A 27,395-nucleotide genomic window follows, 5' to 3' on the forward strand; every position below is an offset into this window, starting at 1 on the left:
GCCGGCCCGCGGCGCTGAGGGGCGGTGGGGCCGCAGGGGCAGCGGGGTCGGGAAGGCGGCGGCGTGGGCTCTGAGGGGCCGGTGTGCGGGACAGCCGGGAGCGGGCAGCCCGGCGGGCAGCGGGAGCGCCCTTCGGCCGGCCTCTGTGCCGCCACAGGCTCACCGCCCCGGCCATAGGTGGCCAAAGACTGTTGCCGTGCATGCCCGGGGCATCGTGGAGGGGCTGCTGGCTGCCCGCAGGTGGTCTCCCCTTTGGAGACTGGTCAAAGGCTTGGGCTTTGTTTGTTGGGCTTTGTTGATGGCTCAACAGAGGGCTTGGTTTTGCAGTGTGCCCCCTTACTGCTGCTCTGGTGACGTGCTGGGCAGCAGTGGCTGCAGGGCAGGTGGGGACAAGTGGCATGGGCAGGAGGCAGAGCTGCCCATCCTGCTGGGGACATGGAGGGGCCTGTGCTGCTGGAGCCAGAGCATCGGCGGCTTGGTAGCCCCTGGGCTCGGCCACGTCAGCCCCAGGCAGTGCAGGCTGCTCAGACAGTGGGTGGCAGAAAAAGTCATTTATTGCGGCAGCGTGGCCCTGGAGAGGGGAAGGAAGGCATTGCTTTCAAGTTCTGCTTCGGCTCCACCTTGGGCTTCTCCCCTCTGCTTCACAGCCCAGTGGAGCAGCTGGCACTTTATGGCAAAGGCGAAGCATGAGGGCACGTCTTTGCCCTGGACCACTGGAAAGAGCAGTTGTCCTGCTGCTCTCCAGAGGACGCCAGCTCCTCTGGGGCTGAGGTGTCTTCTTCCCTGTTAGCCTTCAGGAAGAGAAGCCTGCAGAGCATCCTCGGGCTGGGGCTGCTGCTTCGTCTCTGCCTGAGCAGAGCCCTCGCTGGGGGTCGAGTGCCACCTCCCCCATGTCCTTGGCAGCCATAAGCGCAGTAGTCGTAGGTTAAACCACCCCTTACAGCCTTCGTCGTCCAAGGATGAGGAATGTCTGAGTTGCCAGGGAGGAGACCAGGGGGCTGGTGTCTTTCATTGCGCCTTTAAGCACTGTGGGGACAAAGCAGCAGAGGTGAGGTGACAGCCCTGTGTCCCCTCCAGGCAGGGCACACTGCACCCTGTGATTGCCAGGGCCAGGAGGCAGCCAGGGGACAGGTGGCTCGGCTGGAAGCTGCTTCTCAGGAATAGCCCCCTGCAGAAACACCCCGTCCCCCCTAGGCACGCTGGGAGCAGATCCCCCCTTGCCCAGGTTGCGGGGGGGAGCTCCGTGCTAGCTCCTTCCTCCTCCCCACTGCCCTCGCTCACCATGTCGGATGTACTCCATGTGCTGCTGCTCACGCACGCACCGCCCAACGAGCCCTGGAGCAACACAGTGTGTCAAGGATGCTGCTGCCGCTCAGAGACCCTTGCAGCCAGCCCACCTGGCTGCACGGTCCCCCCGGGAGGGCTGACCCCGGAGTGCAGCATCAGGGAGGGGATGGATGAGCCTCCTGCCAGCCCCACCTGTGCAGGCAGGGGCAGGAGGGGGTGAAGGGGTGCCCCATAGGTCCTGTGCTGGGACACAGGGACCCTGGGAGTCATGGCTCACCGATGAACCTGACAGCCTCCCATCGCAGGGGCTCCTGCGAGCTGTGCAGGTAATGCAGGCTCTGGTGCAGGTAGGCCATGGCCCTGCTCCTCTTCTTGGCCAGCTGGAGAGAGGAGAAGGGTGCAGGGTGGGCGCAGAGGTGCCCCCGCGTTTGGCCATCCCTCCACCCAGGGCCATCCCCCTTCCCCCCAGCAGGACATCCCCAGCTCCCCACTGTGTGGCACCGGGGTTCAGAGGGAGCATCAGGCTCCCAGGGATGCAGGGGTGCCACCCTAGTGGCAGGGTCCCCTTGGGGACCCCAGGGGCAAAGACAATGCGGAGCAGAGCCTGCTCCAGGAGGGTGTGTGCAGCCAAGGGGACACAGCCCTCCATCCCCGCTCCCTCCCCGCAGGGCACAGGGCAGGGCTTGCCCGGGGAAGATCCCAGGGGTGTTGGGGCTCTGCTTACCAGGCACTCGCTGATCTTCCATGCCTGCCCGGTCTCAGCCATGTGCGCCAGCTGCCTCCACTTCAGGAACAGGCCAGCACTGCGGAGGGCTTCCTGGGAGGCCTGGTGAGCAACAGATATGCCACCACCACCATCGAGGGCACAGGACCCTGTGTCCTCCCTCTTGGCGGGGCTCAGAACCTCTTCTATCCCATGCCAGGAAGACACTCCAGCTGGGAATTGGTGCTGTCACCATGTTCAGCACCCCGGGGAAGAGAAGGACAATCACCCTCTCTGACTGGAAGGCCGTCAGGGCTTCAGTGCTTTGGCCCTGGTGGCCCCAGGCTGTTGTGGAGCTGTAGCTCAGTCTCTGGGGCTGCAGGACCCATGCCAGGGGCTGTGCGGAGGGAGCTGGGTGGGAAAGGGACCCACCTCCCCGTCCATCTGGGCAGCAGCAGGAGAAGGGCAGCAGTGGGCAGGGAGGGGGTCTCTGCCTGGCCCTAGGGACTCAGCAAGCTAGACCTCCCAGTGGCACACATTTGAAGGGTCCAGTGTCAGCATTGCCGGGCCCAAAGGACCGGTCAGGCTAAGAATCCCACCTTGGCCACACTTTTGTTCTGATCGTGCAGGTGCAAGAGCAGTGGCAGCAGGCTGCTCCACACCTTCTTCTTCATCTTCTTCTTTTCAGCGCCCACCACGAGCCACATCAAGCTTTGGAAGAGGTGGATGGATTGCTCCCGCACAGTGTCCAAATGCTGGGGAAGGAGGGGAGGAGGACCTCAGCCCCAAGCGCAAGCCCATGGCAAGCGAGGGGCTGACGTGGAGGTGAACTTCCCCCAGATGGCTGCGGGCAGCCCTGCTCCATAAGGGAGTGCATGAGCCGTGGCATGCAGAATGTCTGTGCAGAGGGGCTGGGGGCCGGAGAGGGAGACCCTGTGGAGGACTGGGGGATGCTGCCAGGGCAGGGTGCACATTGGTGTTGCTCAGCACACCGGCTGCTGTCCTGCCACCCCCGTCCGCCCTGCGGCAAGCAGGCCGAGCCAGGGTGAGTCCACGCTGGGGGTTTGGGGTGCAGCACGGAGTCACCGAGGGCAGCGACAGTGGCTGGGGGCTGCAGGGCAAAGCATCCTCCTGCAGAGCATGGGGGCTGCGGTGGGAGACGCGAACGAGGTGCTCAATGAGGGGAGCATGGGGCTCTCCGCCAGCCTTACGTTGTCAAAGAGTGGCTGGAGCTTGTCAGCCAGCGCCGGGGCAATGAGGCTGGGCAACTTCCCCGCCGGAAGCCGGAGCATGTTGTCAAGCACGGAGAGGGCCACGGCGCTGCCGTCACTGTCATCAGCCTGCAGCCGCTCCATGACGTACGGCAGCAGGACAAGGGTTTTCCATACCTGTGTGAGACACGCCACCTCATTTTTGTGAAGCGGCAAGCGACCGCAGGGCTGAAAACCCTCCCCGTGAACACTGGCCTCCCCGCTGGCTTCTCAGCAGGCAGCATGGGTTACGAGGGCAAGCGCCTGGCAGACAGGGCTCCCTGGCACGGCCATGGGAAGAGCAGGGTGCGCAGGGGGAGGACAGACAGCTCTGGCTCCTTGCCAGACCCTCGGCTGCCCCCTTTTGCAACAGACCCCCTGAGCAGCCTGGTGGGTGACCAGCGCTGCTTGGAAAGCTGCGCGAGCTGCCAGCAGGCCCTGCGTTTCATCGCGGGGCTCATCACCCCACGGCCACGCTCTGCAGACCCCACACTCGGGCTGGTGGCTCTGCTGCCATCATCCCTGCTGGGACGTGCTGGCAGTGGGACCCTGTTCCCCTCGGCACTGCTGCCTCTCCCCTTGCCATGGGGCAGTGGGCCAGGGACGCGGGAGAGCTGGCTGCAGCTGGCTCAGCTCCCCATGCCCACAAAAGCCCAAGCCGCCACGTTACCTACCACCCACAGCTCTGCCATGGGCTGTTGTCCTGGCTGCCCCAGCTGCCCCCTACTCACTGTGTCAGGCCTCTCGGTGAGCCTGAGGATGGCCCTGAGCACCAGGGTGGGCATCCCCAGGCACTGGCTCTGCAGATACGTGGGGGAAGATTGCCAGGGCACAGTCCAGCTCTTCACTGAGGCCAATGCAGCCCACCATCTGAAACACACGCAACGGGAGCTGGAGAGGTGCAGCGCTGGCTCCAGCCATCAGCTCAGGCAGGGCAAGGACACCGGGGCAAGGCCAAGCCTGAATGGAGGCAGCAGGGACTGCGGAGAGCCCCCATGCCCCACACCGCACTGGTTGCTCGCCTGGCTCCTCCATGGTACCAGCCAGAGCCCACCTGCTTCCCCAGCTCCCGCTGCAGCAGCGGGCATGGGAGAACTGAGCATCGGAGGGAGCTTGGAGCAGTGCCATCAGGCTCACCTCAACAAAGAAGACCATGGCGACCATCTCCCAGGTGGAGTCCTCCACACGAAGGAGCTCTGCCAGATGGTGGAAGATGGTGGAGCGCAGGGATCTTGGGGTCTTCATCATCTCCCTGGAAGGGGGAAGGAAGCACTGTCAGGCCTGAGCCAGGCGGGCACATCTCTGGGGGTCGCACCAGTCTGGTCATCACTGGACTGCAGCACTTCCTCCAAGCAGTGGGGACCCCCTGCCATCAGCCCCAAGGGAGGGGGTGGTGTGGGGTGCACAGTCCCCCAGGAGTGTGGAGAAGGGGCTCTCACCTGGCCACGATGCGCACTCCCATGAGGTGGGTCTGGGCACTGAGCAGCATGTCCCAGCCACCCTGCGCCTCGATGGCCAGCATGTGGCTCTCAAGGCCCATCCTGCAGAGCAGCACCGTCATGGCCCGCACCACAGACCTGCACGAGGAGAAATGCTCAGCTCCCACCGGGACCCCTGGCTTGGCTCCAGGTGGCTGGCAGGGACGAGCGGACAGGGATGGCGCACCTGATAGGAGCAATCAGACCCTGTTGGTGGCCCTTCCAGAAGATTTGCACCTCCTTTGGCGTCAGCTCTGTGGTGAATGACACTTGGAAAAGCAGTGCCAGGAAAAGCCGGGGGAAAATGTCTTCCACGTCCCGTGGGCAGCTGGACTGCAGGAGGATCTTGCTTATGGTGCTGGCTGCCTGCAGAAGACACCAGACACGGACATCTCGCTGACCCCTGGGGAGGCCAAGGCTTGGGGCGGGCATGGAAGGGAAGGGGTGGCCCCAGACAGCTGAGAGCAGCCCCGGAGGTCAGTGAGGCCTCATCCAGCAACTCACAGCCAGGGAGAGGATGCGCGGGTTGTCCTTGGTAGAGGCGGAGGTCTTGTGCAGCGACTGGTTCATCATGACGTTGATGAGCTCCTGCAGCACCTTCTTGGCAGCCTGGGGCTCAAAGAGCATCACCGTCCACATGGTCATGGCGGCACTGTGGAGAACCAGGGCTCTGTCAGTGGGGACACCCAGGAGTAAGGCCGGCCTGAAGTCCCTTGGGAGGGTGTTGGGGCCCCTCTGCCAGGGTGAGAGCAGCCCTAAAGTCTGGTGAACCCCGTACTAGGTGCATGTTGGGGAGCAGTGCAGCAGGCCGGCCACCACCTCGCTGGGGTGTTTCTCTGCCAGCACGTTCAGGGCCCTGTCCAGGCTGTTGACGGCTACCAGCATCCTGATGGAGGGCAGGTTTGTGTAGATGGCGCGCACGATCTTCAAGACCTGGAGAGGAGACACAGGAGGGAGTGGGGATGTCAGTAGGGTGAGCGCGGCTGTTTCCCCAGCTCCCTCTGGGAGCTGCTTCTGTTCCCGTTGTGGTATGCCAGCTGGAGATGGTGTCAGCGCTGGCCAGGTGCAGAGCCGGGGGAGGAACGGTGCCCCGGGGGGCTGGAGCATCAGCTGTGCCACCCCTGGGCGACTCACCTGCCCCGGCTGGAAGGCAGGGCCCAACACAAGGACATCCACCATGTGGGCAGCCACGCGGATGCTGTAGGTGCTTGGGTCTCTCATGTTGTTGATGGCTAGGAGGATGATGTCTGCCCGGTCAGAGGGACGGAGGTATTTCGTGAACTTCTGCGGCATGAAGGAGAGGAAGGGAGATTTGTCACCTAGAGCATCCCCCAGAGCATCTTGGCTGTGCAGGGAGTGGGACGCAGAGCCAGGCTGCACTGGGCAGATGGACGGTGGGGGTCAGGGTGCCATGGGGAACCAGAGCTCACTGGAGGCCTTTGCCTCGCCCCTGCTCAGGATCGGCGCAAGCCCCGCTATCGCCATGCATCAGGTGTCCCTTTGCTCATGCTGATCCCGCCAGCCAGGAGCTGAAGGCCCTTCTTACCAGGAAGATTTCTCTGGCGCCGCTGGTTTGCAAAAGCTGCTGGGGCTGCCTCGCTTGCCAGACCTCCTGGTGCTCCAGCTGCCCTCTGTCATGCGACCGGGGCTGCCTGCCTGGGGAGGAGAAAAACAGGGGTGCTGAGAGAGAGGGTGCAGAGCTGGAGGTGCAGTCTGAGTGCTGGGCAGAAAAGTCACTGGCAAAGGACTGGGACGCCCTGACAGGTCTGGGGAGCAGATACGCAGGGAGGGTCCGGGGCTATTGTGAGCAGGGCTGAGAGGAAATGGCTCTTCAGACTGCAGGCAGGCAGGCAGGTTGTATGCGGCTTTCTCTGGCCAAGGAGGGTGGCCACTGGCTGCCCATGCTGGGGGGGACCAAGCCCGACACGGCCTCTCTTACTTCTCTGCTTCAGGATGAAGGTGTGCAGGTGATGGAGAGCTTCTGCAGCCTTGTGGCGGGTCCTCTCACGCTTGCAGGTGCAGCAGAGAATGAGGTGCCCCACCAGCAGCCCCAGTATCGCAAACTGATGACTCTTGGAGCACTGGTGTCTGAGGACTATAGTTTGTGCAAAGCAGGAGCAGACCTGGGGGAAGAGAGGCAGTGCAGGCACAAGGTGAGGCCGGTCACAAGGTGAGCCCCAGCTGCTCCCAGAGCAGCCGGGCACCAGGCCGGAGCAGGGAAGCCAAGTTCCTGCCTGTGCCTGCGGCAGCCCTGCCCTGCCCTGCCCTGCCCTGGGAGAGAGCGTGGACAGGGCAGGGACAGGGCAAAGACTCCTGCTCCCAGCCTCCTGCTGACTGGGTGCCCAACTTCCCCAGGAGGTGCCAGGGCTCCGGGCTGCAGGGACAGGGCAGTGGGACTGCCCAGACCAGGAGCTCGGTACCTGCGGCATGGAGCAGGTGGTGAACTTGATCAGACTGGCAATCTGCGCCACGGCCCTCTCCTGCACTGCTTCCCTCTGGGACCTGGTGAAGGGCAGCAGGACCTGGGAGGAGAAAAGCTGCTGGTGTGCCAGGGAGGTGGCATGGCGCAGCACGGCACAGGCAGGCTTGCTCCGGGGCAATGCCTGGCATGGGGCATGTGTCCTTCTTGCCTCTCGCAGCAGCCTGCTGCGGCCAGGCAGGTCGCCGCATCCTGCTCCTGCTGCTGCCTCTGCTGCCTTCCACTCCTCCCCCCTCAAACAACGTCCCTGCACCCCCCACCCAGGGACCCCAAGGCTTTGTGGTGACCAGCTCCCTGGGGAACGGTGGTGGGGGCTCTGGGATATGTGCCGTGGTAAAGCTGGAGGGGGAAAGCCCCAGGGCTGGGCTCCCCTTGCCAAGCCAGACAGGCAGGTCTGTCTGGGCGGGAGTGTTGGGCAGGATGGGCAGCAAGCACGGCTGCAGAGGTGGGGTGAGCTGTGGCAGGAGAAGAAGGGGCTCTGGCAGCAGCCAGGGGGCAAGGGGCTAGTGGGAGGGGCATGGCGGGGAAGGAGGGACATTGCCTGCCCCATTCCTTGCACCAGGCGCTGGGAGGGCCACCGCTCGAGCCGGGGGTCACTGCCCATAGGGACCCTGTGCCAAGGCCAGACCTGCAAGATGTTCTGCAGCTCCAGGATGCCAAGCGTGCCAGCACTGGATACCAGCACCTTCAGCATGCTGTCCATCACGGCCATGGTCTGCGAGGGAGACAGAGTCTTGGGGGCAGCCCTGGAAGCCAGGGGGGGACGGCCATGGCCCTGCGGTGCCCAGGAAGGGACCCTGGGGCAGGGGATCTCCCCGTGGTTCACCCTGTGGCATACGTTGGAGTAGAGGGAAGCCTCGGGGTCCTGGGTGTCCTCCTGTGGGTGCTGGTAGAAGATGCTGCGGAAGCAGGCTTGGAGGAGGCTGCTTGTCTTCTCCTCCAGAAGCAGTCCCACCCTGCTGCAGGGACAAAGGGGTGCTCTTGGGGCCCAGCAAGGGAGAGGCAGACTCTGGGGCTGGAGACCTGGCTCGGCTCCCACGCCGCAGGGGTCATGTCAACCCCCACGCTACTGACACTCAAGTTGAGGGGGAAAACCCTGTACCGCCCCCTGCCCCTCCCTCTCAGACCCAGCACGGGGGATGCCCCCCATATGGGACGAGTGCTGTCGGGGCCACCTGGCACCGAGGAGGCCAAGCTGGGGGCCAGGGCAGGTACCTCATGGAGGTGATGGCCGACATGGCTTGCTGCCACACCGTGGTGCCCAGGTCGTCAGTGGGCTCCTCTTGCAGCAGCACCTGGGGAGCACAGCAGGGTGAGTCACGTCAGGATGGGGCAGTCTCCTTCAGCCAGCAAGAGCCTGCGGGGCTGGCAGAGCCCCGGCTGCCCCCATCCTGGCACCCCCTCCCAACCCAGCACTCAGTGGTCCCAGGCCCCGTGGTGGCAAGTTCTGTGCCCATCACGGAGCCACAGGCTGGCCAAGGGACCTGCAAACATCATTGGGTCCAACCCCCAGCTCCAGTCGGGCCACGCAAGTGGCTTTAGAACATCTCCAAGGAGAGAAACCTGGAGCAGCGCTCCTTCACACCCCCCCTACCCGGCCAAGCCCTCTCCTGCCCCCAGGGCTGTGCCACTGCCCACTGCCCCCGGGCCTGCCTCTTGAGGCCTGACTGCTTGTCCCCTCACCTGGATGGTGTCCACCACCTCCCACTGAAAGTCGTAAAGCTCGTCCCACACGCTGGAGTCCATGCTGGCGGTGCCGCAGGCGGTGCAGATGGCGGCCAGAAACTTCAGCTTCTGGTCTGCTTGCTGCCAGCCGAGGAGGGGACAGAGGGACAGACAGCGCTGATGTCTAGCTATGCATTCGATCCCCATTATCACATTGTAGTCAACATGAAGTGATTCACTTCTGCTCGTGAAGTTAGGGTCGCCGTACGTCTGTAACTTTGTCCTAATGACAAGTGCCCCTGAAGGAGAACTCCAAGCCTGATAAGGGGAACACCTCACCCCAGGAGGTGCCAACAGCCCGTTACTTGCAACAAAGGCAAGAAGCCAGCGGAACGAGACTGAAACTAGGGGCAAGGTAAAGGCAGCGGGGGGAGAGCGCAACCACCGACTCCAGTCAGGACTAAAGGACTCACCCTCACCCCTCCCTCAGACATGCAGTAAATGAAAAACACACTGTAACTTGAAATCAAAGCGAGAGATCTATAGACCAACGGAAAGCTACCGCGCGTACTAATTACCAATAGCATCTTTTAGCTAGAGTTTGGAAAATACGTATGTATAACTAGACTGCATAAATGTTAATCTTGTTCTTCTGAGCTTTGCGCTTGCTTCGTGGAGCATCATCAGCTAAGCCCCAGCTTTGCGCGAATCCGTAATAAAGAAATGCCTGGACTCCGTGCGTCGGTTGCCTCTTGCCCAACGGGCGAAGGCGTACACTTTTTGGATAACAGTGTCAGTGGGGAGAGACAGCTGGGAGGGGGCATAGCCCCCGGCACCTTGTGAGCAGGGCATGTGGGCAGAAAGACTGGCCGGGAGGTAGGGGCACAGCCTCGTAGAAGTGGCCACGCATACCTTTGGTCTGATCCTGAGGAAGCCTTGGATGATGTCCAGGGTATTCTCTTCCTCCGTGGGTGCAGCCAAGTCAGAGTGGCAGGAATCTGGCGGACACAGAGCAGGCAGGGCTGGGGTCAGGCCGTGGGCAAAGCGCGAGCCCTCTTCCCAGCTCCTGGGGATGTCCCCAGCCCCAGCTCAAGGCTGGGACACTGGTGTCCCCTGCGCGCCCCAGGGGTGAGGGTGCGATGCTGGAGGGCAGCACCAGGAGGGGGGCCCGGTGTGCCTGGGTGAAGGATGCACTGGTACCAGGGGCAGGGAGGGTCCCTGCCCCAGGGATGCTGTGGCAGGGCTGGGTCTTTGGCCGCTGCCCCATGGGAGCCTGGCTGCCAGCCTGGCCGGGGGCTGCGAGTCTGGGGCAGGGCAGGGCAGGGTGAGCAGAGTGGGCAGCCCCCTGCCCACGATGCCCTCACACTCACGCGTATGCAGCAGCGGGAACTTGCAGAGATTTTTGGGCTTCAGCCGCGAGCTGGGAGCTGGGGCAGCTCTGTCCTTTTCCTGCCAGGACTGCCTGGGGTGGCTGGCGGGTATCCCCGCCATCCTGCGGCAGGGAGAGAGGAAGGGGGTGAAGGGAAGCCTGCAGCACCCGGGGCTGCCCTGCCAGGGGCGGTGGGGCAGAAGTAGCTCTGTTCAGGGGGCTCCTTGCCACCAGCCTGCCCCAACACCTTCCTCCCAGACACTGTGGGGGCAGCACCGGGTGACACGGCATGTCACAAAGTGCCCCACTGTGACCCTTCCTGATGCCCCAGGGCCCCACTGACCGCTCCTTGCCCCAGGGGGTTGGGACTGACTCCCTCTTCCTCCTTCTCCCTCTATGGGGCTGGGGTTCATCTAGACTGGGGGCATGCCACTTGTCGTAGGGACCCCTCTGTCACCTCGCTCCTGGGGCCGCACCCGCTTGTGGCCAGGCTGAGCTGGGGCTCAGCCCCCACACCGTCAGGCACGCCGAGGCTCTTCTCTCTTCCACCTGGGGCTCGGGACAAGGCCTGCGCGGCTCCCCTTGCTCCAAGGCTGGTGGGCACACAGGGACGACAGACGCCCTCCCGTGCGCTCAGCCGCAGCCGCACAGACTGGCACTGCTGGGGTCACTCGGGTTACCCCGGGCACTGTTGCCATGGTGCAGGGCACTGTTCCATCATCCCTTGGCTGGAACCCGGGCGGGGGCGGGGGGAGTCCCCCTGCTCCTCACCCCAGCCCCGCTGGGCCCAGCCCAGGCCTGCTGGGCCAACCTGGCGAGGCGAGCTTTAAAGCGAAGGATGCAGGGGGAGGGCTGCAGTGCGGCAATGCTCGTGCCATCACCTGCGACTGGGGCATAAGCCAGGCCAAGCAGAGCAGCGATATGTGTTCCTTAGCTGCCTCCCGAGATGAGTCCCAGAAGGCCAACCGCCTCCAGGCTGTGCATGGCTGGCGGTGGATCCTCTTGCACCCCCTCCCGGGAAACCTGTGTGCTCGGTCGCCTCTCTGCAATGCCCATACGCCAGCACACGCGGCACAGGGAATCACCAGGAAGAATGAAAGATCTGTGTGCGGTCGCAGGGCCATGAGCTCATTGCAGTTACGGAGACATGGCGGGATAGCCTCCACGGCTGGGAGGCTGTCGTGGGTGGCTGTGTGCTTTTTAGAAAAGAGGCCAGCAGGGAGAGGTGGTGGAGTTGCTCTTTGTGTGAGGGAGCAACGGGAAGGTCGCGAGCTCTCCCTTGGGGTGGGTGCAGGACGAGTCCAGAGGTTACGGGTAAAGATGAAGGGGCCCGCCAACACGCGGGATGCCGTTGTAGGTGTTTGCTACGGGCCACCTGATGAGGGAGGGGAAGCCAATGAGGCCTTCTACAGACAATGGCAGGCAGCCTCACGATGCCAGGCCCTGGTTCTCACGGGGGACTTCAGCCTCCCTGCTACCTGCTGGAAAGACAACCCAGCTAGGCTCACACAGTCCAGGAGGTTCCTGCAGAGCACCGACGGTAACTTTTTGACGCAGGTGGTGGAGGAGCCAACGAGGCAAGCTGTGCTCTCAGACCCGTTCTTCGCAAGCAGGGGGCTGGTTGGGGATGTGAAAGTTGAAGGCAGCCTTGGCCGCAATGACCATGAGATGGCGGAGTTCAGGGTCCTGTGCTGAGGAAGCGAGCCGACAAGTAGGATTGCCGCCCTGGCCTACAGGAGAGCTAACGCTGGCTTCTTCAAGGACCTCCTCGGAGGAATGCCATGGGTGAGGGCTCCAGAAGGTACTTCCCAGTCCAAGAGAGACAAGGAACTACTGGAGAGGGGCCAGCAGAGGGCTACAAAGATGGTGAGGGGACTGGAGCATCTCCCTTAGGAGGACAGGCTGAGAGGGCTGGGCCTGTTCAGCCTGCAGGAGAGAAGACTCAGGGGGGATCTGTCGCATCCCAGCTATGAGGAGGGAGAGAGCGACTGAGACTCGCAAATGCCCTTGCTGTGGGTTGCGCTGAGGTAACACCCGAGGTCCGTACCTAAACATCAACTTTAATGGAACAAACACCCAGTAAACATTGACCCTTTCACAATTATATCCAACCAAGCTATGTGGCTTTAGGAGAAGCTGGGGTAGGCCTTGTATTACTTTAGGAGAAAAAGCTGAGGCGGCGGGGGGCGGGACATGGGGCAAGACAGCTAGAGAGAGGGGGAGATCACCACTCCTGGATCCAGCGCCGCAGCTGCCAGCAGGGCTGTTGGACAAAGAGTCCCAGAGGCTTCTAGGTGTGCCTAGTTGGGAGCCCCAGTCCCTGGGCTCCTGGAGCCTTCTCTCGCCCCAGCTGCAGGAGTGGCTGAGGCCAGGCGGCCAGGGGAAGGGCCACCAGCCCCCGTGCCTGGCCAGGCGGCCAGGGGAAGGGCCACCAGCCCCCGTGCCTGTCACTGCCTCCGGCACCTTCCCTCAGGGCGCTGCCTGGGCACTGGGCACCGCACCTGGGCCTCGGCCCGACGGGATCTTATCAACGGGACAAGGGGCAACGGGCACAAACGGCCACACAGGTGTCACAGTTTTGCTAATAAGTTAAGATTGATTGACTTTATTTGATTGATTATTTGATTTTATAAAATTCTTTTATAGAATAGAAAGACAGAAGGATAAGAAATCTATTTTAATGAAACTTATAGTTGCACAGCAAAAGCTGCTATGAGATCCTCTCTACATCCCCTACCACAGCTAGAAGAATGGGCTAGAACCATTGTTAAAACTTTGGTAATAACTTTAGGGTTTGAAAGGTTTCTTTGTATTTGACCAGTCTTCTGTATGTAGAAGGTGTATTGAAATGTCAGAATATGAGATGAATGGAAACTGGGGAGAGTCGACTGGAACAGCTTGTGGTTACCTGCCAAGAAACCGTGAACTTTAGTAAAAGGTAATTCCGGCAGGGGGAGATCGCGACCACCGACTCATATACCACCTACCCAAATCGTACCCCAGACCCATTTCTAGACCTTTCTAAGCTCTACTGTGCAGAATCGGATATAGGAGGAGAATATGTTAATGCTTTACGGGAAATATCATGCTTATGCATGCATACTTAATGAATATGTATGAATAAGTTCTATATATGGTGTCTAATTTTGAGACTTGGTGTGCGTTGATCGTGAGAGGACTCGCTCACGCACCCGGCCGTCAATAAAGAAGTGTCTGCTTATCTACATCACATTGGTGTCGATAGGTTCTTCATTCCGAGATTTCGGCAACAGTTTTGGCGACCCAGATGGGACCTCGCCGAAGGAGACCGGAGGAGTCGGGGACCTGATCGGGTCCAGCCGGCACCGAGGATTTCTCCGGGATACCCATTGATCCCCGATCCATAAGGCTCTTCGCGACGTTCCCCGGATTTTTGGTAAGACACTTCTTTTCCTAATTGTAGTTAGTGAGTTAGCGTCCCAGTAAAGTAAGTGCACTAGAGGAAGTGGGTAGGAGTCCCACTGTAATAAGTGTATGGTAAGGAGTGGGTTAGAGTCCCACCAGTGGGTTGGAGTCCCACTGAGTAAGTCTGCCTGTCAGACGCGGTGAAAGCTGTGCAGGGTAGGACTAGGAGTCTGCCCGTAAGACATAAGCGAAAGCTATTGCAGGGTTGGGCAAAAGTGGAAACAAGAGAACCCATATGCTATAGTGTTCTCTAAAGTAGTGCCTCTAACAAGAAGTTAGAAGGGTTTTGTGGGGGTTTTTTTGATACGGAATTTTTTCTTGTATTTGAGTATTGAGAAGAAAATTAAGAAGTGTATAATACTGTGTTTTATGTCTTTGTTTAAAGTAACTGTGGGAAAGTGTGAGTGTGGCTGTAAGGGTGAGACGTGCAATTGAGCACAAAAGCGAGTGTGGAGAGTGGATCCGCGGATCAGAGTGACAGAGTTGAATAATTGTGTATTGTACTGTGAGTGATTATACCAGGGCATCTAAGTTAACTCGGTTGTTTAAAAGTAAAAGCATGGGTAATCTTGCTGTAAATGACAAAATCCCGAAAAATTCTTTGTTGGGATGTTTATTGGCACATTGGGGAAATTTACATGATGATCTGCAAAAGAGCCAGATGATTGAGTATTGTAATAATTTGAGTATTGTAATAATTGGTGGCCTTTGTATATATTGGATGATCAGGAAAAGTGGCCCACGAATGGGACACTGAATTATAACACTATTCTGCAGTTAATGCTGTATTGTAAAAGAGAAGGGAAATGGAATAAAATGCCAAATGTGGATTTGTTCTTGTACTTAAGACAAAGAAAGGATTGGCAGGATGAATGTAAGCTAACTATTAGAGATAATTGGTAATGGCTATAACTTCTGATAATAAGAAAGTGGGAAAAAAAATGTTGTTCCAATTGTGAGATTGGGAGTGGATACAGGAGCGACATTTTCTTTTTATTAAATACCTGCAAAGGAAAAATTGGAACAAAACCAGGCCATTCCTGCAACCCCTGGATTTGAAATTTGGAAATAAGATAACTACACGTGAATTTTTGTATGTACCAGAATGTCCGATACCCTTCTTAGGAAGAGATTTGTTATCCAAATTAAATGCACAAAGTGTTTTTGACGAAGGAGAACTTTTCTTGAAAATACCTGAGTCAAAAACGGGAGAAATCCTGATGATACAAGAAAAAGTAAAGGAACAAGAAATTCCACCGGAGGTGGATTTGGCAGCGATCCCTACTGTATGGGAAACAAATATTCCTGGTAAATCGAAACTAGCAGAACCTGTTAAAATAGATTTGAAGGAAGGCGCGGGAACAGTGAGAACTAAACAATATCCAATCAAATCAGAAGTGAGACAGGAGTTGAAGAAATTGATTGATAAATTTTTGGAGTATAAAATTTTGGAAGAATGTGAATCTGAGTATAATACTCCTGTTCTACCAGTCAGAAAACCCTCGGGTGAATATAGGCTGGTGCAAGACTTGAGAGCAGTAAACTAAATAGTTCAGGATATTTATCCTGTAGTAGCAAACCCTTATACACTGTTAACAGCATTAAGGGAGACTTATCGGTGGTTTACAGTGCTTGATTTAAAAGATGCTTTCTTTTGTATACCTTTGGAAAAGGAAAGTAGAGAACTGTTTGCTTTTGAATGGGAAAATCCTCAAACCGGGCGAAGGATGCAGCTGACACGGACTAGATTACCCCAAGGATTTAAAAACAGTCCAACTATTTTTGGAAATCAGTTAGCAAAGGAACTTGAAACCTGGAAACAGGATAAATCAAGACCTGGGCATTTACTCTTACAATATGTGGATGACATACTGATTGCTACAGAAGAAAGATTTACTTGCATACGGGTGACTATTGACCTCTTGAATTTCCTGGGACTAAATGGGTACAAGGTATCCAGGAAGAAAGCCCAAACAGCCTGCCAGACTGTGATATATCTGGGCTTTGAGATTTCAAAAGGACAACGACAATTAGGAAAAGATCGCAAAGAAGCTATTTGTGGTATACCTGAGCCGAGAAATATTCATGAACTCAGAGCATTTTTGGGAATGACTGGGTGGTGTCATCTTTGGATTATGAACTATGGGCTAATAGCTAAACCGCTGTATGAGGCCCAAAAGAATTCTCCCTTTGTATGGGGCCCACCACAGCAAAGGCTTTTGTAGAGTTAAAACGTGCCTTAATGTCTGCACCTGCTTTGGGACTTTTGGATTTAACCAAAGATTTTCAGTTGTTTGTTCACGAAAGGCAACACCTGGCACTGGGAGTGTTAACTCAGAAGATAGGAAGCTGGAAATGACCAGTCGGATATTTCTCTAAACAACTGGACACAGTGAGTAAAGGGTGGCCAAACTGCCTTCGAGCAGTGACAGCGACAGTGATGCTCATACAAGAAGCTCGGAAATTGACTTTGGGAAGAACAATAACAGTCTATGTCCCACACATGGTGATAACTGTTTTAGAACAAAAGGGGGGACACTGGCTGTCTCCGAGCCAAATGACGCAGTACCAGGTAGTACTGACTGAACAAGATGATGTGACTTTAAAGACAACTAACCTGGTAAATCCTGCAGTGTTTTTAAGTTCCATACAGGAAGAAGGACAACTGGAACATGACTGCTTGGCTACCATCGGGTATGTTTACTCCAGTCGTCAAGACTTGAAGGATGTACCATTGGAGCGATCAGACTGGGAATTGTATACTGATGGAAGCAGCTTTATGGAACAAGGAGTCCGATACGCTGGATATGCGGTAACAACAGATACTACAGTTATAGAAGCAGGAGCATTGGCGAGTACTACATCAGCCCAGAAAGCGGAACTTATTGTCTTGATTCAAGCCCTAGAATTAAGTAAAGACAAGAAAGTAAATATCTGGACAGATTCAAAATATGCCTTTGGGGTAGTGCATGTCCATGGGGCTTTGTGGAAAGAAAGAGGGCTATTGTCCTCTCAAGGATCAAACATTAAGCATCAAAAGGAAATTATACAATTATTGCAAGCAGTTCAAAAGCCAGATCAAGTAGCAATCATGCACTGTAAGGCACATCACATTGGGAATACAAAAATAATAGCTGGGAATAATTCAGCTGATAAAACAGCAAAAAAAAAAAAAAAAAAAAAAAAAAAAAAAAGTTAGCAAAGAAACAAGCATTGCAAATGGCAATAATTCCTTCTAAAACAGTAACCCTTCCTAGGGAAAAACAGAGATATTCAGAGGAAGATGACAAATTGGGTCAGTTATTAAATGCTAAGAAAAACTTAGCTGGATGGTGGATAACTCCTAATGGACAGGTAGTAATTCCACCTCTGGTGATGAGAGAGATAATTCAAACGAGACATCAAGAATGCCACTGGGGGGCAGAAGCCTTAGTAACATCTTTACGAAAGCAGGTAATACCAGATAAGATGTTGGGAATAGCTAAAACGGTAACTGCAAAGTGTGAAGTATGTTTGAAAAATAATCCAGTGATTAAGAAAAAGGTTCAAATGGGTAGACTGAAATCTGGTACAGAACCTGGAGATTATTGGCAAGTAGATTTTTCAGAGTTACCTAGACAAAATGGGTACCGGTACATCCTGGTAAGGGTTGATACTTTTACAGGATGGCCAGAAGCCCTTCCCTGTCGCACCACACGAGCAAAAAGAGGTTGTGAAGTGGTTATTACAAGAAATAATTCCGAGACTTGGAGTTTCTATTGGAATTTCCTCTGACAGAGGTCCACACTTTGTTGCTGAAGTAGTCCAAAGTGTTAGCAAAGTATTGGGTATTAATTGGGATTTGCATGCGTCTTGGAGACCGCAATCTAGTGGAAAAGTGGAGAGGATGAAGCAAACTTTGAAACGACGAGTAAGTAAGATTTGTCAAGAAACCAGTCTAAAGTGGCCTCAGGCACTTTCATTGGCATTATTATGAGTCAGGGTACAGCCAAAGAGTGGAACCTCAGTCAGTCTTTATGAATTATTATATGGAAAACCATATGAGTCTCTAGAACCAAATCTAAACATACATGTAAAAGGAAAACAAGATGTGTGTATAACTATTTGCTTTTTCTAAGGAAAACTTTGGATGCAGTAATTTGGAATAGACCTTTACCCCTGGAAAATTCAGTGCATGATTTCCAACCAGGAGACTATGTCTGTGTGAAGACCTGGACCTCCGAACCTTTGCAGGAGCGCTGGAGAGGACCTTTCCAGATACTGTTAACCACTTTTACAGCTATCAAGATAGCAGAATCAGATGCTTGGATACATTATACTCGAGTGAAGAAAGCACCTACTCCATGGAAGATTGTCAATCGTGACCCAGAGACCTTAAAATTGACACTGAAACATGTCTAATTTTTATATTGGATTTTATTTTGGTCGGTAGTGTTGGTGGGATCATGGGCTGGCTTGGTGGACAGGAACAAAAGACAAGTAGAAACAGAACAAGTGATTGAAATTCCCAAACAAATGGCTGAGGAAAATGTCATGGTAGGATTGACTAAAGAATTTGCCAATTTACAAAATATCACGCGGATCACTGCTTGTTTGCCGATAACTAGGGCAGTAGGTGAATCTATTCGATGGGGAATTTTAACCATGAATCTGACCAATCTGGAATGTAAAAATGAGACCACCTATTGTGAACAGAGGCCAGTAACTCAACGGTATGAACAAGTAAAGGTTATCAGAAAACAGTGGAAGTCGCCAGGTAAAGAAACAGATTGTAAAAAACTATTGAATTATGATTTTATAACAGGATCCCGACCTAGTGCCATAGCTTGAGTTCTTTTTCCTGGGGGTCCAAATCCCCAGTTAGGATGGTGTTCTTGTGATGAACATCTTAAAACCAATGCGAGCAGAAGTATCATGAAATGGAAGTGTAACAAAACTGGCCAAGGTACCCAATTAGTAGAACAATGGGACTCTATATGGTCTATGTCCATATTTTCCCATTTTCAGTATATGGCAAGAACTTCTTGGTGTTTGACCTGGGATGGAAAAGTTTTTTCAGTATTACCCTGGGCCAATGATAGGTCAACTTCATTGGGAGAAGGAAAATAAAATAGTGCCATGGTGGAAATGCGAGAAAGTGTATGATTGCAGTAATGCAGACTTAGCAATCCAAAGAATTCCTCCGTTGGCCGCTGCTTTGAAATATGGTTGTTTCTGTCGAGGTCTTAAGAATATTTTCAATTTAACCAGCACTTTTACAGTTAGAAAAGGAACTTTGTTCAGTTGCAGAAAAACTACCATTCGAAGTCCAGGACATTTAGTTTGGGCATTAAGCGGTGGAACCTGGACAACACATTTACCATTAGATGGTAAGGTGAAACAAATTACTTTAGGCATGCCAACATTGTGTCCAGTTTGGAAGAAATCACCGTTTAGAGGATCTTTAGAGAATTTAGAATTGAAAGGAATAAAGAGATCTGAGATAAATGATGATATTTGGAATGAACCATCTACAGGAGTGAAAATTGGCTGGGCACTTGAATCACTTTTAAATCCTATAGCTTCATATAGAAACAGAGCATGGCTCTATCAGTTAAGTGGTCAAGTGGAAAAATTAGCAAACGTTACCAAAAAGGGGTTTAAGGAATTGAATATACAATTACAGGCGACCTCCAGAATGACTTTACAAAATAGAATGGCATTAGATATGCTCCTACTTAAAGAACATGGAGTATGTGGATATCTCAAGGGTAAGATGGGCCACTGTCGTATCCACATTTCAAATGTCACACAAGATGTGGAACATGATTTGGATTTATTAGATAAAATTGAAAAAGAAACAGAATCAATTCAAGAAGATATGTCAGAAGACTGGTTAGGGAAAATTTTTAACAAACTGGGATGGAATTTGAGCTCTTGGATACAGTGCATCATCAAAACGTTGTTTCTGTTACTAATTGTAATTCTGATGATCGTGCTAGTCTATGCATGTTTGAAGAAACAGTTTACCAACAGAATTTCAGTCAATCGTATGAGAGAAGTACCAACTATTCCATCAAGACATAGTCCACCACCAAAATATGTTGAAACAAATGATATGTAAATAATGTGAAAGTATTGAAAAATGATTTTCAACACTTTCAAAGGGGGGAAATGTTATACATTTGCTAATAAGTTAAGATTGATTGACTTTATTTGATTGGTTATTTGATTTTATAAAATTCTTTTATAGAATAGAAAGACAGAAGGATAAGAAATCTATTTTAATGAAACTTATAGTTGCACAGCAAAAGCTGCTATGAGATCCTCTCTACATCCCCTACCACGGCTAGAAGAATGGGCTAGAACCATTGTTAAAACTTTGGTAATAACTTTAGGGTTTGAAAGGTTTCTTTGTATTTGACCAGTCTTCTGTATGTAGAAGGTGTATTGAAATGTCAGAATATGAGATGAATGGAAACTGGGGAGAGTCGACTGGAACAGCTTGTGGTTACCTGCCAAGAAACCGTGAACTTTAGTAAAAGGTAATTCCGGCAGGGGGAGATCGCGACCACCGACTCATATACCACCTACCCAAATCGTACCCCAGACCCATTTCTAGACCTTTCTAAGCTCTACTGCGCAGAATCGGATATAGGAGGAGAATATGTTAATGCTTTACGGGAAATATCATGCTTATGCATGCATACTTAATGAATATGTATGAATAAGTTCTATATATGGTGTCTAATTTTGAGACTTGGTGTGCGTTGATCGTGAGAGGACTCGCTCACGCACCCGGCCGTCAATAAAGAAGTGTCTGCTTATCTACATCACATTGGTGTCGATAGGTTCTTCATTCCGAGATTTCGGTAACACAGGGAGCTCCTTCCCTTCCGAGCAGGAGGAGATGGGCTGTGCTGTGGGGGTGTCACGGCCTGGGGTGGGCTGCCCCGGGGCTGGGCAGTCTCTGGAGGCTCTCAAACCCCGCCTGGCAGTGACCCTGAGCGGCCGGCTCCTGGGGGAGCTGCTTTCGCAGGGCCTTGGGCTGGATGGCCTCCAGAGGTCCCTGCCAGCCCTGACCAGTCTGATTCTGCCGCTCTGTGCGGAGGCGCGGGGCCGGCCCGCGGCACTGAGGGGCGGTGGGGCCGCAGAGGCAGCGGGGTCGGGAAGGCGGTGGCGTGGGCTCTGAGGGGCCGGTGTGCGGGACAGCCGGGAGCGGGCAGCCCGGCGGGCAGCGGGAGCGCCCTTCGGCCGGCCTCTGTGCCGCCACAGGCTCACCGCCCCGGCCATAGGTGGCCAAAACTGTTGCCGTGCATGCCCGGGGCATCGTGGAGGGGCTGCTGGCTGCCCGCAGGTGGTCTCCCCTTTGGAGACTGGTCAAAGGCTTGGGCTTTGTTTGTTGGGCTTTGTTGATGGCTCAACAGAGGGCTTGGTTTTGCAGTGTGCCCCCTTACTGCTGCTCTGGTGACGTGCTGGGCAGCAGTGGCTGCAGGGCAGGTGGGGACAAGTGGCATGGGCAGGAGGCAGAGCTGCCCATCCTGCTGGGGACATGGAGGGGCCTGTGCTGCTGGAGCCAGAGCATCGGCGGCTTGGTAGCCCCTGGGCTCGGCCACGTCAGCCCCAGGCAGTGCAGGCTGCTCAGACAGTGGGTGGCAGAAAAGGTCATTTATTGCGGCAGCGTGGCCCTGGAGAGGGGAAGGAAGGCATTGCTTTCAAGTTCTGCTTCAGCTCCACCTTGGGCTTCTCCCCTCTGCTTCACAGCCCAGTGGAGCAGCTGGCACTTTATGGCAAAGGCGAAGCATGAGGGCACGTCTTTGCCCTGGACCACTGGAAAGAGCAGTTGTCCTGCTGCTCTCCAGAGGACGCCAGCTCCTCTGGGGCTGAGGTGTCTTCTTCCCTGTTAGCCTTCAGGAAGAGAAGCCTGCAGAGCATCCTCGGGCTGGGGCTGCTGCTTCGTCTCTGCCTGAGCAGAGCCCTCGCTGGGGGTCGAGTGCCACCTCCCCCATGTCCTTGGCAGCCTTCGTCGTCCAAGGATGAGGAGTGTCTGAGTTGCCAGGGAGGAGACCAGGGGGCTGGTGTCTTTCATTGCGCCTTTAAGCACTGTGGGGACAAAGCAGCAGAGGTGAGGTGACAGCCCTGTGTCCCCTCCAGGCAGGGCACACTGCACCCTGTGATTGCCAGGGCCAGGAGGCAGCCAGGGGACAGGTGGCTCGGCTGGAAGCTGCTTCTCAGGAATAGCCCCCTGCAGAAACACCCCGTCCCCCCTAGGCACGCTGGGAGCAGATCCCCCCTTGCCCAGGTTGCGGGGGGGGAGCTCCGTGCTAGCTCCTTCCTCCTCCCCACTGCCCTCGCTCACCATGTCGGATGTACTCCATGTGCTGCTGCTCACGCACGCACCGCCCAACGAGCCCTGGAGCAACACAGTGTGTCAAGGATGCTGCTGCCGCTCAGAGACCCTTGCAGCCAGCCCACCTGGCTGCACGGTCCCCCCGGGAGGGCTGACCCCGGAGTGCAGCATCAGGGAGGGGATGGATGAGCCTCCTGCCAGCCCCACCTGTGCAGGCAGGGGCAGGAGGGGGTGAAGGGGTGCCCCATAGGTCCTGTGCTGGGACACAGGGACCCTGGGAGTCATGGCTCACCGATGAACCTGACAGCCTCCCATCGCAGGGGCTCCTGCCAGCTGTGCAGGTAATGCAGGCTCTGGTGCAGGTAGGCCATGGCCCTGCTCCTCTTCTTGGCCAGCTGGAGAGAGGAGAAGGGTGCAGGGTGGGCGCAGAGGTGCCCCCGCGTTTGGCCATCCCTCCACCCAGGGCCATCCCCCTTCCCCCCAGCAGGACATCCCCAGCTCCCCACTGTGTGGCACCGGGGTTCAGAGGGAGCATCAGGCTCCCAGGGATGCAGGGGTGCCACCCTAGTGGCAGGGTCCCCTTGGGGACCCCAGGGGCAAAGACAATGCGGAGCAGAGCCTGCTCCAGGAGGGTGTGTGCAGCCAAGGGGGCACAGCCCTCCATCCCCCCCTCCCTCCCCGCAGGGCACAGGGCAGGGCTTGCCCGGGGAAGTTCCCAGGGGTGTTGGGGCTCTGCTTACCAGGCACTCGGTGATCCTCCATGCCTGCCCGGTCTCAGCCATGTGCTCCAGCTGCCTCCACTTCAGGAACAGGCCAGCACTGTGGAGGGCTTCCTGGGAGGCCTGGTGAGCAACAGAGATGCCACCACCACCATCGAGGGCACAGGACCCTGTGTCCTCCCTCTTGGCGGGGCTCAGAACCTCTTCTATCCCATGCCAGGAAGACACTCCAGCTGGGAATTGGTGCTGTCACCATGTTCAGCACCCCGGGGAAGAGAAGGACAATCACCCTCTCTGACTGGAAGGCCGTCAGGGCTTCAGTGCTTTGGCCCTGGTGGCCCCAGGCTGTTGTGGAACTGTAGCTCAGTCTCTGGGGCTGCAGGACCCATGCCAGGGGCTGTGTGGAGGGAGCTGGGTGGGAAAGGGACCCACCTCCCCGTCCATCTGGGCAGCAGCAGGAGAAGGGCAGCAGTGGGCAGGGAGGGGGGCTCTGCCTGGCCCTAGGGACTCAGCAAGCTAGACCTCCCAGTGGCACACATTTGAAGGGTCCAGTGTCAGCATTGCCGGGCCCAAAGGACCGGTCAGGCTAAGAATCCCACCTTGGCCACACTTTTGTTCTGATCGTGCAGGTGCAAGAGCAGTGGCAGCAGGCTGCTCCACACCTTCTTCTTCATCTTCTTCTTTTCAGTGCCCACCACGAGCCACATCACGCTTTGGAAGAGGTGGATGGATTTCTCCCGCACAGTGTCCAAATGCTGGGGAAGGAGGGGAGGAGGACCTCAGCCCCAAGCGCAAGCCCATGGCAAGCGAGGGGCTGACGTGGAGGTGAACTTCCCCCAGATGGCTGCAGGCAGCCCTGCTCCATAAGGGAGTGCATGAGCCGTGGCATGCAGAATGTCTGTGCAGAGGGGCTGGGGGCCGGAGAGGGAGACCCTGTGGAGGACTGGGGGATGCTGCCAGGGCAGGGTGCACATTGGTGTTGCTCAGCACACCGGCTGCTGTCCTGCCACCCCCGTCCGCCCTGCGGCAAGCAGGCCGAGCCAGGGTGAGTCCACGCTGGGGGTTTGGGGTGCAGCACGGAGTCACCGAGGGCAGCGACAGTGGCTGGGGGCTGCAGGGCAAAGCATCCTCCTGCAGAGCATGGGGGCTGCGGTGGGAGATGCGAACGAGGTGCTCAATGAGGGGAGCATGGGGCTCTCCGCCAGCCTTACGTTGTCAAAGAGTGGCTGGAGCTTGTCAGCCAGCGCCAGGGCAATGAGGCTGGGCTTCTTCCCCGCCGGAAGCTGGAGCATGTTGTCAAGCACGGAGAGGGCCACGGCGCTGTCGTCACTGTCATCAGCCTGCAGCCGCTCCATGACGTACGGCAGCAGGACAAGGGTTTTCCTTGCCTATGTGAGACACGCCACCTCATTTTTGTAAAGCGGCAAGCAACCGCAGGGCTGAAAACCCTCCCCGTGAACACTGGCCTCCCCGCTGGCTTCTCAGCAGGCAGCATGGGTTACGAGGGCAAGCGCCTGGCAGACAGGGCTCCCTGGCACGGCCATGGGAAGAGCAGGGTGCGCAGGGGGAGGACAGACAGCTCTGGCTCCTTGCCAGACCCTCGGCTGCCCCCTTTTGCAACAGACCCCCCTGAGCAGCCCTGGTGGGTGACCAGCGCTGCTTGGAAAGCTGCGCGAGCTGCCAGCAGGCCCTGCGTTTCATCGCGGGGCTCATCACCCCACGGCCACGCTCTGCAGACCCCACACTCGGCGCTGGTGGCTCTGCTGCCATCATCCCTGCTGGGACGTGCTGGCAGTGGGACCCTGTTCCCCTCGGCACTGCTGCCTCTCCCCTTGCCCATGGGGCAGTGGGCCAGGGACGCGGGAGAGCTGGCTGCAGCTGGCTCAGCTCCCCATGCCCACAAAAGCCCAAGCCGCCACGTTACCTACCACCCACAGCTCTGCCATGGGCTGTTGTCCTGGCTGCCCCAGCTGCCCCCTACTCACTGTGTCAGGCCTCTCGGTGAGCCTGAGGATGGCCCTGAGCACCAGGGTGGGCATCCCCAGGCACTGGCTCTGCAGATACGTGGGGAAGATTGCCAGGGCACAGTCCAGCTCTTCACTGAGGCCAATGCAGCCCACCATCTGAAACACACGCAACGGGAGCTGGAGAGGTGCAGCGCTGGCTCCAGCCATCAGCTCAGGCAGGGCAAGGACACCGGGGCAAGGCCAAGCCTGAATGGAGGCAGCAGGGACTGCGGAGAGCCCCCGTGCCCCACACCGCACTGGTTGCTCGCCTGGCTCCTCCATGGTACCAGCCAGAGCCCACCTGCTGCCCCAGCTCCCGCTGCAGCAGCGGGCATGGGAGAACTGAGCATCGGAGGGAGCTTGGAGCAGTGCCATCAGGCTCACCTCAACAAAGAAGACCATGGCGACCATCTCCCAGGAGGGATTCTCCACAGAGAGGAGCTCTGCCAGATGGCGGAAGATGGTGGAGCGCAGGGATCTTGGGGTGTTCATCATCTCCCTGGAAGGGGGAAGGAAGCACTGTCAGGCCTGAGCCAGGCGGGCACATCTCTGGGGGTCGCACCAGTCTGGTCATCACTGGACTGCAGCACTTCCTCCAAGCAGTGGGGACCCCCTGCCATCAGCCCCAAGGGAGGGGGTGGTGTGGGGTGCACAGTCCCCCAGGAGTGTGGAGAAGGGGCTCTCACCTGGCCACGATGCGCACTCCCAGGAGGTGGGTCTGGGCACTGAGCAGCATGTCCCAGCCACCCTGCGCCTCGATGGCCAGCATGTGGCTCTCAAGGCCCATCCTGCAGAGCAGCACCGTCATGGCCCGCACCACAGACCTGCACGAGGAGAAATGCTCAGCTCCCACCGGGACCCCTGGCTTGGCTCCAGGTGGCTGGCAGGGACGAGCGGACAGGGATGGCGCACCTGATAGGAGTAATCAGACCCTGTTGGTGGCCCGTCCAGAAGATTTGCACCTCCTCTGGCGTCAGCTCTGTGGTGAATGACACTTGGAAAAGCAGTGCCAGGAAAAGCCGGGGGAAAATGTCTTCCACGTCCCGTGGGCAGCTGGACTGCAGGAGGATCTTGCTTATGGTGCTGGCTGCCTGCAGAAGACACCAGACACGGACATCTCGCTGACCCCTGGGGAGGCCAAGGCTTGGGGCGGGCATGGAAGGGAAGGGGTGGCCCCAGACAGCTGAGAGCAGCCCCGGAGGTCAGTGAGGCCTCATCCAGCAACTCACAGCCAAGGAGAGGACGCGCGGGTTGTCCTTGGTAGAGGCGGAGGTCTTGTGCAGCGACTGGTTCATCATGACGTTGATGAGCTCCTGCAGCACCTTCTTGGCAGCCTGGGGCTCAAAGAGCATCACCGCCCACATGGTCATGGCGACACTGTGGAGAACCAGGGCTCTGTCAGTGGGGACACCCAGGAGTAAGGCCGGCCTGAAGTCCCTAGGGAGGGTATTGGGGCCCCTCTGCCAGGGTGAGAGCAGCCCTAAAGTCTGGTGAGCCCCGTACTAGGTGCATGTTGGGGAGCAGTGCAGCAGGCCGGCCACCACCTCGCTGGGGTGTTTGTCTGCCAGCACGCGCAGGGCCCTGTCCAGGCTGTTGACGGCTACCAGCATCCTGATGGAGGGCAGGTCTGTGTAGATGGCGCGCACGATCTTCAAGACCTGGAGAGGAGACACAGGAGGGAGTGGGGATGTCAGTAGGGTGAGCGCGGCTGTTTCCCCAGCTCCCTCTGGGAGCTGCTTCTGTTCCCGTTGTGGTATGCCAGCTGGAGATGGTGTCAGCGCTGGCCAGGTGCAGAGCCGGGGGAGGAACGGTGCCCCGGGGGGCTGGAGCATCAGCTGTGCCACCCCTGGGCGACTCACCTGCCCCGGCTGGAAGGCAGGGCCCAACACAAGGACATCCACCATGTGGGCAGCCACGCGGATGCTGTAGGTGCTTGGGTCTCTCATGTTCTTGATGGCTAGGAGGATGATGTCTGCCCGGTCAGAGGGACGGAGGTATTTCGTGAACTTCTGCGGCATGAAGGAGAGGAAGGGAGATTTGTCACCTAGAGCATCCCCCAGAGCATCTTGGCTGTGCAGGGAGTGGGACGCAGAGCCAGGCTGCACTGGGCAGATGGACGGTGGGGGTCAGGGTGCCATGGGGAATCAGAGCTCACTGGAGGCCTTTGCCTCGCCCCTGCTCAGGATCGGCGCAAGCCCCCGCTATTGCCATGCATCAGGTGTCCCTTCGCTCATGCTGATCCCGCCAGCCAGGAGCTGAAGGCCCTTCTTACCAGGAAGATTTCTCTGGCGCCGCTGGTTTGCAAAAGCTGCTGGGGCTGCCTCGCTTGCCAGACCTCCTGGTGCTCCAGCTGCCCTCTGTCATGCGACCGGGGCTGCCTGCCTGGGGAGGAGAAAAACAGGGGTGCTGAGAGAGAGGGTGCAGAGCTGGAGGTGCAGTCTGAGTGCTGGGCAGAAAAGTCACTGGCAAAGGACTGGGACGCCCTGACAGGTCTGGGGAGCAGATACGCAGGGAGGGTCCGGGGCTATTGTGAGCAGGGCTGAGAGGAAATGGCTCTTCAGACTGCAGGCAGGCAGGCAGGTTGTATGCGGCTTTCTCTGGCCAAGGAGGGTGGCCACTGGCTGCCCATGCTGGGGGGGACCAAGCCCGACACGGCCTCTCTTACT

General features: G+C 56.8%; 1 protein-coding gene across 1 annotated transcript; it reads right to left on the reverse strand.

Annotated features, from left to right (window-relative positions):
• Positions 1-536: 536 nt before the first annotated feature.
• On the reverse strand, positions 537-27,395 carry LOC121087892 (maestro heat-like repeat-containing protein family member 6). The gene is made up of 14 exons (XM_040593387.1): positions 27,002-27,395; positions 26,589-26,738; positions 26,233-26,387; positions 25,959-26,106; positions 25,642-25,820; positions 25,416-25,553; positions 25,114-25,228; positions 24,709-24,846; positions 23,935-24,111; positions 2,590-2,745; positions 2,012-2,113; positions 1,565-1,667; positions 1,282-1,335; positions 537-1,026 (listed from the first exon to the last, which is right to left on the reverse strand). The coding sequence occupies exons 2-14, from the start codon at positions 26,673-26,675 to the stop codon at positions 938-940; spliced, it is 1,641 nt and encodes a 546-aa protein (XP_040449321.1). The 5' UTR covers positions 26,676-26,738; positions 27,002-27,395; the 3' UTR covers positions 537-937.

This window comes from Falco naumanni, chromosome 4 (genome assembly GCF_017639655.2).
Source record: "Falco naumanni isolate bFalNau1 chromosome 4, bFalNau1.pat, whole genome shotgun sequence".
In the NCBI taxonomy this organism is placed as follows: Eukaryota; Metazoa; Chordata; class Aves; order Falconiformes; family Falconidae; genus Falco; species Falco naumanni.